Genomic DNA, 20254 nt, shown 5'->3' on the forward strand with positions numbered 1-20254 from the left:
CCATAGCCTTGGCTATGGGTGTGTGTTCAAGCTCAGAATAAGCGTCTTTGTGTGAGTTACTGCTAGTCTTAGCTGGGGTTAGAATTTAGAGGGTGTAATTTCCCTATGTCACAACAAATGAATACCAACTCTTTCGACAAAAAAGTTTTTACCAACTAATGTTATTTCCACATTCTATACCATTCAAAAGGTAACCTAATAATCCTAGTGTCCCAACAACCTTTCTATGGATTTGTAACAAAAGAAACGGCCATTCTATGGTCTTTTATTTTCTTAGCTACATATCCTCCTTTTTGTCTATATAAACTAAAACTAAATGGAACCATCACCCAAAAACACCACCACATCAAGAAAGAATATAGTGTAAAGGATATGGCTATTGGATTCAACCATTCATCAATTGTCCTACTCTCTCATCTACTTTTCTCCTTCCTCATCGTCTCCCGTGCTCAATCCATTGTCGTAAGCCGTCTTTCCTTCTCTCTTTAAATTTATAGATATTGGTTTAAAATAGAGTAGAAAAATATAAGTGTCAATCTTAATTCATATTTTACCCAATAATTTATTGATCGGTAAATAGTCAAAGAAACAACAATAAATCTGTCCAAATTCTCGAGGGGAATTGCACATTCTATCTAGACCAATAGGTTCTCTTTCGTCCTAGTACCGACGATAGTATTATTAGAACTGACAATTCTCCTGTTACTATGACTAACGTAGTATCGTAGTCGGTTTCTTAAAAAAAAAAAAACTGTGGAAGATTTAAATCTAAGTTCTTCTTTCACACAAGAGTGCATATTACTACTTTAGCGAGACATAATTAGATAGATTGGGCCGAAAATTGTTGACACCTATGAAAACGATCATTTCTCTATGCATTGACTCTCCAATGAGTGTCAGTTACATCAGTTTTGTGGATGTAGTCGGCTTTAGTTTTCCAACCCAATGATATTTTTCCTCATCCAACATCTTGACTCAATTTTATCGGCCAGGTCAATGGTACTTTCAATGACGTGGCAGCTGAATGTGTATACACGGTGTACATAAGGACAGGAAATGTAATAAGCGGTGGGACCGATTCCATCATCAGTCTTAGACTATACAATGCGTATAACAAATTTGTTGATATTCCGAATCTCGAGGCATGGGGTGGTTTATTAGAACCAGGTCACGATTACTTCGAGATCGGTAATTTAGACATTTTCAGCGGAAGGGGTATATGTTTGGGTACCCCGGTGTGCGCAATGAACCTGACTTCAAGCGGGTCGGGTCACGGTAGCGGGTGGTTTTGCGATTATGTTGAAGTAACAACAACGGGGCCCCATATCCCTTGTTCACAACAACTCTTCAATGTTGATCAGTGGATCGCATCTGATGCACCTCCTTTTTCACTTACTGCTTTTAGGAATTATTGCCCTGAAGTTTCTAATATTTAAGAGATTTGATCATCATCTTCATCATATGATCCGACAGCTATCATGATATCATCTCTGTTGCATTTGTAACCTTGAGATTAGTAATTCCTAAATAAATTGGATGATCATAAAAAATCCCTTTACTATTATGGAAGTGATTTAAATTATTGTCAATATATAAAAATGACAGTTGTACTGATTTTCTTGTCAGCTAAAAACTATTATCGAAATAGTTGGCTGAAGAAAATGAGACAAGGACGTTCTGAATAAATATATTTAGGTCTAAGGAATAGGGTGAGTGTATATTATTCATTATTTCAAACCGTGATATTTGAAGAGAAACATATAATCATAGAATTTTATGAGATATTATCGAACAAAGAGTACACATGATAACAAACTATATTCTTATAAAATTAACTAAAGATTCGTTTGAGATAAAAAAATGCTAAACTAATTCGAGAATTCAGACATGTGACGCATATTCATGTTTTATAAAAAAACGTGATTTCAAGACTCAAGAGTCCTTACATTAGATATGGTATATATTTTTTTTGATGAAGGTAGATATATATATGGTATATATACGCCATGAATGAATAATATATGAACTGAATAAAACTATATCATCAAAGACATACTTGACGGTTTACACTAAAAGTCACATATAAAGACTCTCAAAGTCATCCAACACCTAGAGGCATAAAAATCTGTTTTTATTTTACTTTATGTATTTTATTTATTTTTTTGGAAGACGACTACGATCTACGTATGTCGTGATAGGGATTCGAACGCGGGACCTCATAAAATTTCTGGAGTTTATGTTAACACCTTAAAACTATTTGGGCTACCAACTGTTGACTACTTTATTTATCTTATAACACGATTAAAACAACATATTCTACTTCTATCGTGAATCGAATTTGTGACTTACAAATTTTAATAGACGAACAAATAACTCGCTAAATAGTTGTCGGCCGGGATATTCACGTTGAATATTCGTTTGATATAAACACCAAACACCAAAGACGTATTACTGGTACACGTGCCAACTTTCCAGTGTACTCTTCCCCTATCTTAAAGTTTTAGGGTCCCCACACGCTTGAGAGTTGACCCCACGTGAAAGAGAAGTTTTTCTACCGGGCCCACCACAGCTAATAAAGTTTTCATTAGAGCTGAAACAAATAGGCCCACCCAACTGGTTGAAGTAGCTAGACGGATTCGGGTTACACAACCCGACTCCAATCTGTTTCTACTGATTTTTCACTTTTCGAAACTGTTCATACTGAAGTAGACAAGGATATAGGTCTGGGAAAATAGACAAAATTGACCGATCTAAATCCATCCAATTCGATGTATACATTGTTCAGATCGAATCAAAATATTATGCAGTTTCGTTGTGGATTTCTAACTAATGTGTGTTAAGTTTCATTTCCGTCATAATAACTTAACTAGTTTACAATGTTAATTATGTGAGCACTTGTCATATGATCTTTTTTTTTCTTTGTTGAAATTGTCATATGATCTTATTATTGATTTAATATTTCAGTACGATGTAATATAAGGTCGCGGTTTTAAGACATAAAAAATCTCTAAGACATAAAAATTTTGGTCGATCTGATTTGACTTACAAGACATTCGTTGTAAGCACCCACTATACTATTTTAGTCAATCATTTTAGTGTATGAATAGAGTATAATATAATGTCTGATATATATAAAATGCACATAAAAGGAAGTTGCATGTAATTATATAGATCACCAATTGTGAATGGGTGTCTTAATCTTCTCCACTAATTAATATCAATAACTCCTATTTTGACACTTGTACCCACTTTTAAAATCGCCCAACTACTTATTTTGTATATTAACTCAAGTTCCTACCATTCATGTACAACAAAAATTATAAGAATAATACTAGAAGAGAATACAAGTCAAAGTCTATACTATAATTACACGAATTCAACAATCTCAATTTTTGAGTAAACTCTTTTTTCTTATATGATTGATTTCTTCAACTTCAATAGACCACAGATTCTTATTTATGTCGGTCTACTTTTGCACCCTCTTTCTTCATTTTTCAAATCATGATACCAATCGAATAGCGACCAAGTTTATTGATATGACATACGACAAAACCATGTTCCCTGACATTGCTTAACAAGTACTTATCCTTTATAAGTGATTATAACTATATAAGTGGATGTTGCTTGCTTTTCATACCTTATAATTTCAAATTTCAACAAAAAGTAAACTTGAAAGTTCAAGGTGTTTGTATTTATATGACTCACAACTAATTAGTGCATATGTGTAAGCACTCCAATCCAATCTGGGTAAGGAGCCTCTTGTTAAGGCATTATTAGAGAAATATTACCTATAGGATTTGGTCATATTGAGTGTTTCTTGAATTATACTTCTAAGTGGACATTTTAGATACTAAAATGCACTAATTATGGGATAAGACAAACACTTCAATATTGATCACAATATTTAAAAAGTGCCCAACACTTTATAAGCACATAATAAACACTCTTTGAAGTTTTTTCAGATTAACATATAAAAGCCTCATATATTCTAGGATTGCAAACGACAGTACACGGATTAAAATAAACAAAACGAAACTTTATTTTGGCCACCAAAGATAGAATTAAACTTTAACAACAATAAAAATCATCTCCAATATAAGAAAAACCATTCATATTGGATAGCTCCTTCACCGCTCGCGCGTCAAATTGTGCAAAATGATTTTTGAAAGCCGTTTTGTAACATACTTTTTGAGGTAGAAGATGGCGGTGTAGTTTTGGGTTTCTTTTGTCTCTCCTAAGTCTTTTTTGGAAGGTTAAAGACATTAATACATCATCAATATGTGATAAACAAGAAGTAAGATTTACCTTCTTACTTGTAAAGCGACCACCATTGCTACCACAACTAGTGTAGGACTAGACATTAATAATATTTCCCTTCACAGAGTGGACTGGTAGACATTCTAAAATAGGATCTAAAAAACTTTTGTAATCTTAGACTTTGATATTAGTCGTGGGCAAGGTCTCATACTTTCTTTGTCTCTCAACTGATCTTGGGCTTTTCCCTAAGTTGGCTCAATAAGTAAAGTTTTTCCTCACAATTAACTATTGGGTTTTTTGAGCTTACTCTCTCGTCACTAATTGATAATTGAATTTACCCCCTCAATTAAACTATTTCTTCCTTGACTATTACAAGACTATATGAATTGCAACCATAAGTATGATACATTAGCGACTCCTTCCTAAACACACAATATTTTACTTTCTTATTTTGTTGAACTCACAATATTTTACTTCAAGGCCACTGTTTTGGGGAAAGCATTAAAGTTTTCGGGGAAGACGGTGCAAAACAAAAAAAATTAAACCAAACACTCCTTTAATGTCGTCGGAAAAAGTCGCCGGCCGGATGTTGCCGGCGACTTCACCATCTTCTCTTCTCTTTCTCTCTCTTCTCCCTCTTTTCTCTTTCTCTCTCTTCTCCATCTTTTCTCTTTCTCTCTCTCTTCTCCCTCTCTTTCTTCTCTTTCTCTCTCTTTCTCTCCGGTGAAGGGGAGGAGCCCCTTCGCCGGAGCTCATCTGGTTTGTTCTTCAAACCAGACTCGTCTCGTTTCCAAACGAAACCAGATCTGGTTTCGTCTGGAAACCAGACCTCCGGCGAAGGGGCTCCTCCCCTTCGCCGGAGATGGAGAATAAAAAAAAACAAAAAATTGTCGTCGGAGATGGTGGAGTCGCCGGAGAAAAGAAGAAGAAGCTAAAAAGGATTTGGTTGTTTGGGGGAAATAAAAAAATCAATTTTTTTTTGTTTCCACCCAAAACTTCACGCCCCCGAAACTATATAGCTTTCAAATTAGATAGAAACTGCCCCTGATTTGAAATCCTAGTTCCACGCCACTTATCCATTTTCATTCGGGCATATGTACTCATTTCATTGGACAAAAATATACCCTCTAAATTAATAAAAAGAATGCCAAACGTGAGGCAAAAATAGATACTATTATACCAAAAGTTGGTACCAATTTTTGACTTATAAATCTTCTCCTCTCTCTCTTCAACTACAAAAACACCCACAACCAAAAGAATTAGTAGAGAGAGAAAGAATGGCCATTCAAGTGAATCAATTCTCTTTCTTCCTTCTCTCTCTTCTACTTCTCTCCTTCCCCATCATCTCCAAATCCAAAAGTATAACTCACACAACTGCATCAAATCATCAGGTCCCCTTTAACACCAAAAAAAACCCATCCATTTTTTTTCTCTCTCTCTCTCTCTCTCTCTCTTTTTTCTCTCTCTAGAATTTGAATTTGATTACTTAAAATTGAATTGATGTTTTTTCTTTTTTTTGTTTACAGGATGATTGTGTATACACAGTGTATATAAGAACCAGTAACACCATAAAAGGTGGGACAGATTCAATCATAAGCCTTAAACTCTACAATTCCCATGGTAATTTCATTGAAATACCTAATATTGAGATATGGGGTGGATTAATGGAACCAGGCCATGATTATTTTGAAAGAGGAAACTTAGATATTTTCAGTGGTAGGGGTGAATGCTTAAATACGCCGGTGTGCGCAATGAACCTCACTTCAGATGGATCGGGTTCGGGTCATGGGTGGTATGTTAATTATGTTGAAGTTACAACAACGGGTGCCCATATTCCTTGTCATCAGAAACTCTTTACTGTTAATCAGTGGCTTGCTCTTGATAGGTCTCCCTATAATCTTACTGCTATCAGGAATTATTGCCCTAAATCTAGGGTTTCATCTGTCTAATAAATTTGACTATTGTTGTTGATCCGACGGCTATGGTGAGATCATCATATTAATGTTGTGAAACTTATTAGTAGTATAAAATTAGTATAAGGTTGAGACTTGAGAGAAGCATTCTATGTTTTACTATATGTTTATTGATTATAATAAGTAATTATGTTTGTTTTCAACTTCTTTAAAACTATTTTATTGGATTTATCATTTTATTATGCAAAAACTTATTTGATCTTGTCAAAGGAGAATAAGCATAGAGATAGACCATGACGATTCAATTTGGGGCGTTCGAAATGGAGTTAACTGAAAAAGTACGACGTCACGGGATGCATAATGGAATTCTTATGTATATGGTAGATTTGTCTAAAATATTTAATCAACCATTTGAATCTATTTTGCTAAAAGCCTTCTTGATGGACCTAGAAGTAAACAAATGTTTTACTTTTGGTCCTTTTTATCTTTGATTTCTTTCTTTGGGGACAACAATGGGCTGCCTTTGTTGTTGGCAGCTCGTGGTACTTATGAGCGGAAAGACTCCTCTTCCGCAACTGAAGGGATAGGGAGGAGGAATAAGGGAGAGATACATGTAGCGGTGGTGGTGAAAAAAAGAAGATGAAGAAGATGATGTATGAAGATGAAGTGAAGACAAACAACACGAAGATGGATTCACTTCAAAAAAATATATCAGGGTTTCAGCCTAATATTGAGTCGGCATATTCCTAAAAACTTTTTGCCTGAGAGATTCTTTTTAAAATATCACGATACCATCTTAATATGTTGACAGCGAAAACTCTTCCATTTGTGTCAGAGGTGGACCAATGCTGGGGCGTCGGGGGATCGTGCACCCACATGATTGGGGTTAAGTTTAGATGGGTTAGTGAGCTATGACATTTCTAATTGGAAATGCAAATATTATCTAGAACACATGAATTGACTTGGTGCTATAACTACAAGATGTCCACAAGGAAGGATTTTCCAGTCCTTTGGGACACTTTATTCTTTTGGCGTAATTTGTTTTCACGTCCTACTTTCGGTTGAGTAATTTGTTTCGAATAGACACATGCATTAGGGACATGTATGTTGGTTTATAGGGACAAATCTATTGATAGAAACAAGTGACGGTTCACTTAATTCCCTACAGATCACGTCGGCTGCAATGAGGAGCGGCAGATCTTGCTCAAAAGCTCGGGAGGAACGCCCTCCGTTCGATGGTGCCCGACAGGAGTTAGATCGACCGTTGGATGAGCGCGGATTCAACGCACGCCGTTAGATTTCAACGTCTGCTCCTTGCGCAAATGGCCATCAAACCAACATTTCTTCATTGCCGTTTGGTCCCTAACTTAACCAATTTCCGTCCAAACTTCAGACTCGAATATCTCATTCATCCGGAATCGGATTTGAGTGATTCTTGGCTCTAAACTTAAGAGCTTGATGAGACGAACGCAATGCCATACTTTGTTTCTGAGTTTGACGCATTGAACCGATCCGAAATCGACTCATATTCCAACAATGCTAAGACGATATTATCTGAAATTACAGTACTCTCTATTTGCTTCGACTCTTCCTCCTTTTCTCTTTTAAGAATATATATACACTTCCTTTCCAAATCGCTTTGGGGAAAACCATTAGTTACATCTAGTTCTCTCTTTTTTTGTTGCAAAATTCTTTACATTCAGAAGAAAATCACCAAATAGAAATAAGGGATAGGACACACCACAACTAATTTAGCAACATGTGAGAAAAAGTCATGAGAGTCAACTCTAATCAATGAAGGCATACTACTTGACAACAAGACGCATTTTTTGACGTTGGATAAAGCAGCCGTACTTAATATTTAGAAATCCACTTCCATTTGTAATCAGTAGATTTCTTGTCATGAGGCGAACAAGTCAGAGTCCAATAATAATTTTTTTGTTGTTGAAAAAGTCCAATAATACTTGAGAGTCGAAACTTTCTTGACCTTGGCTTCACGATAAACCGGAGATGCCGATGCAGTCTATAAAACGTAGCTTCTTCTCTGACCAAGATAGAAGTTAGAAAAGCTTTATGAAAAGGGCTAAACTAGCTGAAATCGATGTAATCGACCAACTAATAAAGAATAGGGAAGAGAACGACTCCAAACTTGAATGAACGTAAATTTGTAATCAACCAAGTAACAAAACATGTGGGTGCATAAACATATGGAGAGAACAAGTGCCGAGGCAGCCGACCTACCAGGGGACGAGAAACAAGAAATCAACAAAGTAGAAATAAAAACGTCAGAAATTGTGTTTCTTTATAGTATAATTTTTGTTCACTATACTAGTTTACCGAATTTACATACTTGGAGTTTAACAGTTCCACTCAACGATTCTACATTCTTAAGCTAGTTGCAAATGATTAGGATAAATTAAACTCACACTAAATCTTCAACAACCGGCCAACTTTAATAAATTCCCAATTCAACATCATGATTAATAATTCTTGAAAGGAATATAGTAGATGGGTCAAACAAGTTAAAAACCTATACTCGAGTTTTCCCCAGTGGGTAAGTAAAATAATTAGTAAAGTTCAAAAAAGGAAAATATCAAGTTCTTTTCCCCTCCAACATATATGTTGGTGGGATGCAAAGAGTGGTGCCTTACTTGTCCTTATAAGGGATTATGAACACTAAGTCTTTGAGCACTACAGGTAGTGCCAAAGTCCGGACAGCCGTCTCCAAAGATGGAGAACTGTTAGTCCCACACTACAAGTGCATGCTCAAACTTACTAAAGTGTCAAAAGCTTTAAGATGAGCTTGGAGCCTTCGCCAAGAGCGGAACATAATGCCTACTGAACTTTGGCACGAGTTTCAAAAGTGAAGACGATACTAAGACTTAAGGCACTACACCTGAAGTGACGAAACGAACAATATCACTAACAGACAGTAAGATTGGCCAGGCCAATCCTGAGAACTTTATCTTCGTGGTTTCTGCTATGATATGGTCTGACGACAGCTATTGTAAGTCAGTCCTACACTGGGGGAGAGGAAATATGACCCTTGACTTATCTGTCTTATCCACACTTAAGTGTCATATCAGACAATATCACTAGTAGTTAGGAAGACTGACCCCCCCACAATCCTATATATACACCACACAAAAATTTTTAGAGAGGGGGGGATGGAGAGAGAATGAAGGGAAGACAAGGCAAAAAAGCTCCACCAGCAGACCTCCTAGTCTGTTTCCCATCTCGATCAAACCTAAGCCTCATGCCCAACAAGCCAATTTGCAGCCCAGGTCATCCCACAGATCATACCAAGCGCCACCCTCGCACTCACCACCACCACCACCACTTCAACAATTTTCGAAGTGGTCAAGCCAGTCCTCTCTTCCGGGCCAAAACAAACCACACCATGAAATCTGAGATTGTAAACGAACCCAGCTCACCAAAAGTCACCTGTGCCGGTCAAATCAAAATCAAGCCCAACACTAGAAACCACAAGAACAAAATTCAACCCACAACAAATTTATTGCAGTTCTTGACTAATTTACGAAGAACTCGACTAAATTTACATTGTTTCGGTTCGCCTCAGTCAGAATCAGATGTTAGTATAAGTAGTATTACTCCATCTGTGGATATAGTAGTAGAAGAAGATCATCGAAAAGAAGAGAAAACCCATGAACTTGGTAGTAGTACTTGTAGTTCTTCATCTAGAAGAAGAAGAGTTTTCCCAAAGTGGTTTATGATATTACAAGAAAGTAAGAAACATGATCATGAGAAAGAGAGACAAAATGGAAATGGGTTTAATACTGATCATGATCAATTTGTAGGAACAAGATCTGTTCCTCCTTCTCCACCTCCTTCTAATGCTCTCTTGTTAATGAGATGCAAATCTTTGCCTATAAAAAATAGGTTACAAGAACAAGAATTTCAAGGAAAAGAAAAGAAAGTAAAGTTGGTCTTGGAACAAGAAAATACCAAAAAGAAGAAGAAGAAGAAAGAGAGGGTGATCTTAAAGTGCCATGCTTCTGATTTTCCAAAAATTTCTTCTCATATTAATTATCAAAAGAAGGAGACTTGGGTTGTTGGTGGATTAAGATCAGATCCATTTTCAATGAGTCAGAGTTGGAACACTTGATCAGCTTTAATGGAACACATGCATCATGGTGAGTGAGTTTTTCTTACTTCCTTTTTGTTCTTTTGTTTTCCCACTTAAAAGTTCATATTTGATGTTCCATTGACTTTTGGCTTGAATACATTTGTTTGGTCTTTGAGACCAATTAGGGCAGTGGATGTAGCTTAGTTGGTAATATTTTGTACAACAAGCTTGAGGTCACAAGTTCAATACTCTCCTTCGTTTATTTTCTACTCTTACGAAATTCAGTACATATGGAATAATTGTAGTTACATGTGTGGTTTGCTAAAAATAGTTAATAATTGTAGTGAAAGGACAATCAACATCTTGAAACATTACTAATTTGGACAATGCAGGCAACTAATTTTGCCGAAAATTTATACGTCTATCAACTATTCCTTGTCATTTTGTAGAAAATATTTATAAACGGACTCGAAGTAAAACCAACTGTGCTCCATGAATCGTAAATTCATACGTACACCGACAAAGTTAAGTCACACAAAAAGACCAAAACAAAGCTATGATAAAGTTTGAGAACATAATTTCAAGGCAAAATTGAATTATGGGCAGACACCAATTACTCTTAGGATCTGTCTTTAGAACTGAATTACCTTCTACATCTCATTCTGAACAGTTTGAACATCCAGTACTTCACATTTGATGTTTGGAAATCAGAAAACTTCAACCTAACTTTTAAACATCCAAATTCACTTTTGACTAAAACAGAGAATTTTATACTAAAAACATACTAGAACTCAGGAACTGATCAGGCAGGTAAGTACCTTAATGAAAGGATTTAGAAGTGACCCTAAGGAGTATGAATATTCTCACTCTCGACCTTGTCCACAGGTTGAGAGAGAAGATGTATAGATTTCATCTTGTTGATAGCACTAGCAGGGTTTAGGCTCTTGGGGCAAGTTGCTGTACAGTTCTTTATTGTCCTGCACCTATACAACTTCTTCTGATCTTCCGTTAATGCTTGCAATCTCTCCTCTGTAAAATCGTCTCGGCTGCCAAACAAAAAAAAAATGTTTCAATAATATGGGAGACTACCCATCTCAGTTAGAAGTTTACGAACTTCGACTTAGTCCAGCACAAGGATAGGTAGGTGTTCACAAATGTTTACTGCACCCACGGAATCGAAAACCGGTTCAACAGAACGAAAGGTAACTTATCTTGTTTTCTGTCTTAATTTACACCGCTCGAGTCCGTGGCGGATACATTTGGAAAATAGTATATACAGTAGTTATAACTTCATTGTCTTTCTTTTTTCTCTTATGTTTCTAAGACACTGACTACTTAAGGCAAAAATCGTACAGAATAGGGGTAAGTCTGGCAGAAGGAACCTAAATCATAAACTTAATATCAGATCTGTTTGCTTAGGATCTAGATATGCTGTTCAGACAAATATTAGAGGAAATATTTAACTTGGACACAAATTAGGGACCAAAATCAAAGTGACGCTAATATGGTTCGATACTTCGATTGAAGGAATGGAAAGTTGGAAGGTTAAAAGCGCCGTTATATGCGTTAAAGGCAATTTCATGGGTGGTCACTTGTGGGTGACAACCTTACAAATAAAGGGTACCCTCAAAAATCGACCTTCGGCTGTGGCTGCACGTGCCCCCTCATGGCCCAAAGGTGGGTCCGCTCTAGACAATCAGTTACGAGTACTACATAAACCTAAACTTCAACTTGTGTGCACAAAGATATCTCCACGACTGTTTGGAGATATGTACATCATACAAGACTAGGTCTGAACAAATTACTAACTCATAGAGCCTGAGTTGTTCCAGTCAAGAGCACAATAGTCCTACTTCAAGCTATTCTAGACTATGGTATCTCAATTCAAACTAATTTTATGCCAATTCCAATTAAACTCAGAATCAACCATTTAGACGAGTCAGGCGTTCCAAAACGAGATATCGTACAATCCAGCTCGAGGCAATCCAGATTTCGAGTCAAATAGAGATCTAAACCGGACAATAAAAGAACACCAACCCATGCGTAAAGCAAAGAAACAAGAATGTTAATTTAATGAATTCCAAGTTAGGTCTAGAATACCTGTCAGATACCCATCTGTAAGCATGTAGCAAAGCAGCAGGACCTAAAAACTCTTCAGGATTCCACCAGTAGGAAGGACATGAAGTACTGCAGCAAGCACATAATATGCATTCATACAATCCATCTAGCTTCTTCCTGTCTCTAGGGCTCTGCTTATATTCTCTTCCTCCTTCTGCTTCCTTCTTTGTCTTTAGCCAAGGCTCTATTGACCTGATCAATACAACTCACTACAATTACCTCTACTTCTACCTAGAGTGGGAGACCGGAGTAGTGATCTCACACATTGACTATAGAAATCTACGGCAAGGCAATTTGCATGTTTCTTTTAGCTGTAGACCCATTGTGCAAGGAGGTGGGGGGTGCTTAAAAATCAGTCTGAAGTTAATACACCCAGGAACCTAGAAGTAGAACAAGTCTTAATAGTGGTAGGGGGGGGGGGGGGGGGGGGGACAATTTATTGTATCAAACCGAGATGCTATTGCATTTAGCCTCTTTTAAAGAATGAGTCATCCGATATCGTGCACATAGACCCAATGTGGGTATGACATTAATGTGATACTACTACATCGATTGCTTCCGGAGGAATTTGGAGCCTAGGCTATAGGTGTATTCTTAGGCTTAAGTGACGAGACCTGTGAGTTCATAGCGGGAACAATATATATATAAAAATATTTACGGAGGCTGGGCCGTTAGTATAAGAGTCGACGACGATTCGCCTTCAATGAGTTGGGATTGTGATAGTCCCACATCTTTTAAGAGAGTGTCCTTTAGGGACTAGGTATGTAATTATGTAAAGTGAGGACAATACGAGTAACACCTTAGGTTTGTACCATCATTCTAACCACCCAAATCTGCTAACCACCCAAATCTGACTTTTAACCCTCCCTCCCTCTCCTCCCTCCCTCTCTAATGGATTCTGGCAATAGTGGATATAATCATCAAGTGGTGAAGATGAAGAGTTCTCAGATTACATATTTTATACGTCAATTCTCTCTCTAACTTTGTTAATCCCTTATCTCGCCCTCCACTACCAACCCAAAACCCATCTTCTTTCCTAAATCTTGATACCCATCTTCTTTCCTAAATCTTGATATGCTTCTACCGAGATGATTGGATCCAATCAGGGACGGAACCAGGACTAGAAGTCAAGAGGGGCCGATATTATACTATATTTCTTAATATTCATGGACTTATACGATTAAATTTAAATTTTAAAGCACCATTTAATTCACAATTTGTTGGTCCTAGGAAGTGCAAACTTTTTTATGAACTAAAATAAATAACTTTTTGTTATATTTCATTTGTCTCTTCAAAAATTTTCAAAAAATGAACAGTCTAAATTTTTTACTTGAATAAAAAAAACACAATCGAAATATGAAAAATTTGTGTCTTTATATGAATTTTCATTTATTTTAGAATTGATTCATTAGATAAAATTGATTAATTAATTTGTATGTAATAAAGTATTACATTAAGAAGAAAAACTACAAGAAAAAAAAGTAACAACAACAATTGCTTTTGTTGGGTTTGAACCAAAAACCTTTAAAAGATTAGAAACATTGAGTCTCGCAAGGATTCGAACTCAAGTTCCTCACACTCCAACGCCCCTCATAACCATCTCGCCCGTGCCACATAGTTGTCTAGTTATTGACTTGCAAAGTATTTATTTAATATACCGAGTGAGCCATCTTAAATGGATTTGCAGCCAGCCAAGAGGGGCCATGGCCCCTCTTGGGCTGGTTGTAGATCCGTCCCTAGATCCAATACCCTAAGATCCGAATTGTCCTCCATTTTCAACAACCTCTCTTCTCACCACCTAACCAATCACCACTGATCTTCAAACCCCCTCTATCTATCCCGGATCGGGTCACTTCCGACCAATGGGTGCCCCAAGCTATCTCTGGTCATGTTCAAAAGTTATCTCAGGTCGAGTCACTTCCGACCGCCCAACATGTCCGGAAGCTATCCCGGGTCGGGTCACTTTAGACCAGCCAATCGATCTAGAAATTATCCCGCGTCGGGTCACTTTCGATCACCCTGATGGGTGCCTCCCCAGGCCCCAAGCTATCTCGGGTCGGGTCAAAAGCTAGCTTGGGTTGGGTCACTTCCCGCCGCCCAACGGGTCCGGAAACTATCCCGTGTCGGGTCACTTCCAACCAGCCAACGGGTCTGGAGACCTAAGCTATCTTGGGTCGGTTCCGAATGCTATCCCGGGTGGTCGGGTCACTTCTGGCCGCCCAACGGGTCCGGAAGATATCCCGGGTTGGGTAAGTTCTGGCCGGCCAACGGTTCCGGAAGATACCCCAGGTCGGGTCACTTGTGGGCAACCAACGGGTCTGAAGCTATCCCGAGTCAGGTCACTTCCAGCCGACCAACGAGTCCGGAGCCCTAAGCTATCCCAGTTCGGGTCACTTCCGATTGGCCAACGGATCCAGAAGTTATCCTGCGTCGGGTCACTTTCGAGTCGTCACTTCAAGCCGACCAACGAGTCCGGAGCCCCAAGTATCCTGGGTCAGGTCACTTCTGTCCGACCAATGGGTCCGAAAGCTATCGCGGGTACGGTGACTTCCGACCTCTCGCCACTGCCAGGTCCCGAGCCAAGCCTCGGGCCTGACCATGGGTCATGTCCGGGCTCGGGTCCAGGCCCCAATCTCGGTCCAAGCCACTGACTTAGACCAGGACAGACCCTTGGGGGCCCAGACAAAAGTTCAAACTCTGAAAAGATCAATTGAGTAACCAAGCAAGTGGGTATACCTGTATTGTTGGTAGAAATGAGTGAGATCAACAACCAAATCCTTGATGACAAACATGTGAGGAAGAGGAGTAATAATAGTTGGATTAGTGGTGTCAGTATCAATGGGTCTCAAACATGCAACAGTATTTGTCCCATCAATGTTCATAGCACATGACCCACATATCCCTTCCCTACATGATCTTCTGTAACTCAAACTTGAATCCACCTCTCCCTTTATCTTCTGTAATGCATCCAAAACCTGCACCACTTTCATTACATACATACTAAGTCATGTATTCCACAGAGAGATAAAAAAGTTCTACCGAGAGAAACAAGACATTGGTTTTCTTTAAAAGAAAAATCAAGCCCACACTAGGCAGAATTTCTTTGTAACACTTGTCGTGATTCACAATTCAGTGAATTGAAATTTGTATGTGATTTGTCGTGATTCGTAGTTTAGTGAATCAGAAATATTGAAAAGACGAATCATAACAAACCACATAGATTTCTGTCTGAGCTAGTGTGCCTAAATTATTTTCCCTAATTAAGTACCATGGGTCCACAGGTGGTTAGGTCAAGAAAGAATGATTGAAGATAAGGCTTCTCTCCCACATCTGGGTTCCATCTATATATTTTGAATTCCTTCTTAAGAGGATCCCTGCTAGTTGACTTCTCTTTTAGGGTTTCATGCATCTCAACTACACCTTCTGCATGTTCTTGAGCAATTGGGTGACCTTTTAAAACTGGGAAGTTTCTGTTTTTTGGGTCTTCTCTATTCACTAAATTACTTAATTTTGTATACCCATTCTTAAACCAATCCTTCATCAACCCTTTCTTCCACATCTCTTTTTTCTCTCTGTAGGTTCCTTCTTGCTTTCTGCTCTTACGGTGAAAGAATTATCAATTTGTACATGAAATGACACGTGTTTGCATGTGTAGTCAACGTGTCCATGTACAAGTTAGAAATTTTGGTGCAATACCTGTAACTATTTAATGTTCATGGATTCAACTCTGACCCAATCTATTGTTCTATTTTAGGTAGTAAATCTTATAGGCACCTTAAGCCACTTTGACTAGGGGTGAAACGAAAGACCGGGAGAATTGGTCCAAATGGCCCAACAAAGCCAAATTACTATCATCATGATGATGTCACGTGCAAATTTCAAGTTATTAGGCAATTCATGCCATTTTTATTAGTTTTTTTTTAGAATCTGTAAACATCGTATTATTTATAACTCAGAGTTTACAAAAAGAGAACACAAACACAATGTCAGAGTGAAAAGAAAATAAGAACAAATTAAACACACACTCTTTATTATAGCTCTCACGACTAAAAGAAAAGTCGCAAAATAGATCTTCTCAGAACGTCGTTGCCGAACACGAACCATAAGTTGGACTCCACTGTAAGCACAAATATAACCAATCATGTGATATCTCTTGACTGTCAAATCTCTTACCAAACTGTGAAAACTCAATTCATCGCAGAGAGAAAGAGTGATAAAAAGATTATCCCCCAGACGTCTCAATAAAGAGACCATTAGTTTTCGAGATCTTGAAAACAAGATCAAAGAGAAAACTCCTGGACTTGGGATCGCGTCAACCCTTGAAGTAAGAAGTTCAAAGCTGACACATAAGTATCGCACCGAAGTAACGATAAAAAGGTTAAGGATCACATCAACACGTGAAGTAAGAATTTCGAAGCTGACACAAAACCGCACCAACGTAACGATGGAAAAGTAGAGAGATATTACCAGCAAGAGAAGAACGTAGTAGGTATAATTGTGCTGACAAGCCTCAGTGATAACTCCTGGATCGAACTGTTGGCCCAAAACGCAATAAACACAATAGACTGTGGAATAGATATTCGGGATATACTCAATTTGTCTCAAATATTATTACATGTAATTGATCGGTGTAAAAGAAAGTAAGTATCTATAATGACTTCTCAAAATTAGTTCCTCAGAAATTTGTAGTCTAACGTTATACTCCAATTTATGCGTTTATTCCATTGTAATCATGTAACCAGTGCATATGATGTGAAAACAGTCATGTTCTGATGTAACGAGTCAGAAAAAAAAAAGTAATACGTTAGAGGGCCTTTAAATTTTTGGGCTTGCCTTTTATGACATTGTCATATTACATGACACAAATAGTTTGATAAAGTCACAATATTTTCGGTTTTATCCTTTTGCCTCATTTGAGGCTTTCTACCAACGAGATAAGTTTTGTTTAATTTCTCTGATTTTGAGTTTCAAAAAAATTGGGTAAGGGAATTTTAGTCTGCCCATTATAACCAAGAATCCTCGACTTCAAAGTCGTAAAAACTATAGAAGAGAATTTGCGTAACAAGCTAAAAGGGTAATTCTTTTTGGTGTTTTCTTTTCGACTTTATAAGTCAAACTAAAAAGGAACATTAGTGGGTTTACATGAAATGATTTGCGAATTTATATATTCGTGCCTAAAGCAATTTACTTCATTTTAGGGGTTATTTCATGAGGATGAAAAAGAATCAAAATACTTTCACACATCAAAGAGAAAGGTAAAGGATAGGAAAAATAGAAGAGACAAAATTATGATGATGCATCACAATGATACCTAAGGAGAAAATATCAAGGTTAGGTAAACTTTGATTAGCATATTCAACCTTCTTGGCTATTTCTGCATTAATCATGCCACAAATTTAACACATTATTCTAATAATAGCAAACCCTAATTCAGTTTTCTAGAGGATTACCGACAAAAATATATCGTGTTATTGCACATTTTAGGTCTAATCATCCGCAATTGTTTGAAATCACATAAACATATATAAGTTTTGCGAATGAAAAACCTGCCCTTTGATGTTATGGGGGCATATCATCTAACTTTCTTTTCTTTTTTATAAAAAGAGAATCACTTCCTAGCAATGTCTGAGTTGTTTGATTCTAAATGAACGATTAATCGAAAAAGAAAAATAAAAAAAATTAATAAAGGGCATTATTCTTTAGTGGGCTCTTGAGAAAAATTCTAATTCCACATAGTTCAATCTTTATCTCCATCAAAACCATTCACATTCTCAAGGAATATAATATACTATATACACAAATATAACTTAAAATTAATTTGGTAAAAACTTTAATATTTGTGTTTTTATATATAAATAGGAAAATTATTTGGGTTTATGTTCATTGTTTGGATGAAATGCTCGTGACCCCACAATGATCTTATGATCTCATGATTTTAATCTAAAAGTTCTCCAATCATATCAATAGGGCCGAATAATATGGTTAATAGTTAATTTCTTCTCTTACTCTAATGTAATTGAAAATTCGGAATAAACCAAAAATAAGATTGTTTAGTGTATATCGCACTTTTTTTGGATGAAGGTAGAATTGTATCCAAGAATTCCTAAGGATGCAATTACAAAGGGAAAATTAAAGCACTCAGAGAAAAAAAAAAATCGTATGAATTACTGCATCCAATTAGAAAATCCAATGCGAAAAATGGATGAAGAGGACCAAGGCTCATTAACCCTCCAATAAAGCATAAGTCCTTTGATCGAAATGTTAACAGTTGCAGCGAATTAATTAGACACACACTTAAAAGTACGTAAAGTACAAAAATAGACATTAACTTGTTTCTACCGTACTACAAGTGTATCAATAAATTAAACACAAATCATAGGCAAGAAAGTTAATTTGGAGTAGAACAGGTCGTTTGAAATCAAACAATGCATTAACACATAAATCAAACACAACTCAAACTAGACAAAAAGTGTTAAATAAAACTGATCATAACAAATTTGTTTTCGAAATGGAAGATAGATCAAACAGAAATTGGTGTAAAGACAAATCAACACAAATCCAAAATAGATCAATAAACCAAATCCATTAAGCTTTTGTCGTCCATTATTAACGGTTTGGATCATAAAATAATGGAAGAGTTAGAGATCTTCCATTTTTTTCTCTATGTTTCAGGTTGCTTTTAGTGTTGTGATATGAAGAACTTTAATGGGGGTTGTTGTTTGGTTGTTGAAGAAGAAGAAATCGTAATGATTCCCAAGTTAGTTTTATTTTCTTTCAATAAAAAAAAAGTTTGTTTTATTTTAGTGTTTTTTTTTAAACCAAGCGAACCATTTTCATTCATAAGTAATTAAATCACAATGTTACATGGATGATATTGTTTATTTCTCTCCTCTGAAAACTTCACGAGAGTTACATACCTTTAAAGGTAAAGTGCCTCATGAAGAGAAAGAAATTGACTAGACACAGACTCAATAAAATTGACAAGATACAGACACAAACAAAAAAAAGACCCTAAAGGCCGAGCATGAAAAGACCCTAAAGGCCGAGAATGAAAAGACCCTAAAGATCGACAATAGCATAACTGAGACTGAAGTACCCTAGCTGAGCGAGCCGCCGCCGTCATTACAGGAAGTCGCCGCCACCACTAAGGAACCGCCAATTATTTTACTAAGTATATGGAGATACTAAATAATCTCTCTTGTATATGACTCCGTACCACCACCACCGCCACGGACCACACGATCAAACACCACCATTGCAAGCCACTGCAGACCACATCTCCACCACAAACCTCCCAAAACTCACCACCACCACCTATAACCACAACCCTCTTTGTCACTACCACACCACCACCCCCCTCCATCATTAAACATCACCATGAAACTCTCCACCACACCACCATCCAGAAGCCCTAAAATCCTGGTCGCACCACCATCACCACCTCACCAACACCACCACCATCATTCCATCACCACCTCACCAACACCACCACCATCATACCATCACCATCATACCATCACCATCATCTAACACCACCACAGAACCTACACCACCACCATCCCACCATCACGAAACCTACCACCAGATCCTGTCGCACCACCATCACTTGATCTGTGATTTTTCGCCGGATTCTAACCCTAACTGGAAAAATATACAAACCCTTGTTTGGTTCAAATCTGTAATGGATCTATGGACCCTCGACAGAATCAAGCATCCGTTCAAAGCCTCATCGGATCTGTTGATCTTGAAACCTTCTACCAAGAGTTCTCCAAAATCAAAGAAAAGGAAGAAAATTGAAATATATAACAGAGATTGAAGGAGAAGAGAATGAAAATGGGAGTGATAATGATGATGGAGAAGAATCAGTAGAGACGATTGA

At 37.3% G+C, this 20254-nt stretch overlaps 4 protein-coding genes across 4 annotated transcripts; 3 read left to right on the forward strand and 1 right to left on the reverse strand.

Moving 5' to 3' along the window:
• Window positions 1-303: 303 nt before the first annotated feature.
• On the forward strand, window positions 304-1550 carry LOC147565095 (PLAT domain-containing protein 3-like). Its single transcript, XM_086651603.1, has 2 exons — window positions 304-462; window positions 993-1550. The coding sequence occupies exons 1-2, from the start codon at window positions 373-375 to the stop codon at window positions 1434-1436; spliced, it is 534 nt and encodes a 177-aa protein (XP_086507729.1). The 5' UTR covers window positions 304-372; the 3' UTR covers window positions 1437-1550.
• A 3868-nt stretch (window positions 1551-5418) lies between these two features.
• LOC147565096 (PLAT domain-containing protein 3-like) lies at window positions 5419-6373 on the forward strand. The gene is made up of 2 exons (XM_086651606.1): window positions 5419-5648; window positions 5784-6373. Exons 1-2 carry the CDS (start codon window positions 5535-5537, stop codon window positions 6204-6206), a joined length of 537 nt encoding a protein of 178 aa, XP_086507732.1. The 5' UTR covers window positions 5419-5534; the 3' UTR covers window positions 6207-6373.
• Window positions 6374-9301: 2928 nt separating this feature from the next.
• Window positions 9302-10612, forward strand: LOC147565097 (uncharacterized). Its single transcript, XM_086651604.1, has one exon. It carries the CDS (start codon window positions 9349-9351, stop codon window positions 10294-10296), a length of 948 nt encoding a protein of 315 aa, XP_086507730.1. The 5' UTR covers window positions 9302-9348; the 3' UTR covers window positions 10297-10612.
• A 239-nt stretch (window positions 10613-10851) lies between these two features.
• SDH2-3 (succinate dehydrogenase 2-3) lies at window positions 10852-15964 on the reverse strand. The gene is made up of 4 exons (XM_086651605.1): window positions 15644-15964; window positions 15112-15350; window positions 12358-12567; window positions 10852-11303 (listed from the first exon to the last, which is right to left on the reverse strand). The coding sequence occupies exons 1-4, from the start codon at window positions 15932-15934 to the stop codon at window positions 11102-11104; spliced, it is 942 nt and encodes a 313-aa protein (XP_086507731.1). The 5' UTR covers window positions 15935-15964; the 3' UTR covers window positions 10852-11101.
• Between the last annotated feature and the right edge of the window lie 4290 nt (window positions 15965-20254).

This window comes from Eschscholzia californica, unplaced genomic scaffold (assembly GCF_041429995.1).
Source record: "Eschscholzia californica isolate CP2 unplaced genomic scaffold, dmEscCali1.0.p SCAF_1, whole genome shotgun sequence".
Lineage (NCBI taxonomy): Eukaryota > Viridiplantae > Streptophyta > Magnoliopsida > Ranunculales > Papaveraceae > Eschscholzia > Eschscholzia californica.

Coding starts and splice junctions, on each gene's coding strand:
- LOC147565095 (XM_086651603.1), top strand. CDS start 373: ATGGCTATTGGATTCAACCATTCATCAATTGTCCTACTCTCTCATCTA. Junction 463..992: donor CCCGTGCTCAATCCATTGTC/GTAAGCCGTCTT, acceptor TTTATCGGCCAG/GTCAATGGTACTTTCAATGA.
- LOC147565096 (XM_086651606.1), top strand. CDS start 5,535: ATGGCCATTCAAGTGAATCAATTCTCTTTCTTCCTTCTCTCTCTTCTA. Junction 5,649..5,783: donor CAACTGCATCAAATCATCAG/GTCCCCTTTAAC, acceptor TTTTGTTTACAG/GATGATTGTGTATACACAGT.
- LOC147565097 (XM_086651604.1), top strand. CDS start 9,349: ATGAAGGGAAGACAAGGCAAAAAAGCTCCACCAGCAGACCTCCTAGTC.
- SDH2-3 (XM_086651605.1), bottom strand. CDS start 15,934: ATGTGGAAGAAAGGGTTGATGAAGGATTGGTTTAAGAATGGGTATACA. Junction 15,351..15,643: donor TAACCACCTGTGGACCCATG/GTACTTAATTAG, acceptor AAAGTGGTGCAG/GTTTTGGATGCATTACAGAA. Junction 12,568..15,111: donor CATTTCTACCAACAATACAG/GTATACCCACTT, acceptor TGTATTGATCAG/GTCAATAGAGCCTTGGCTAA.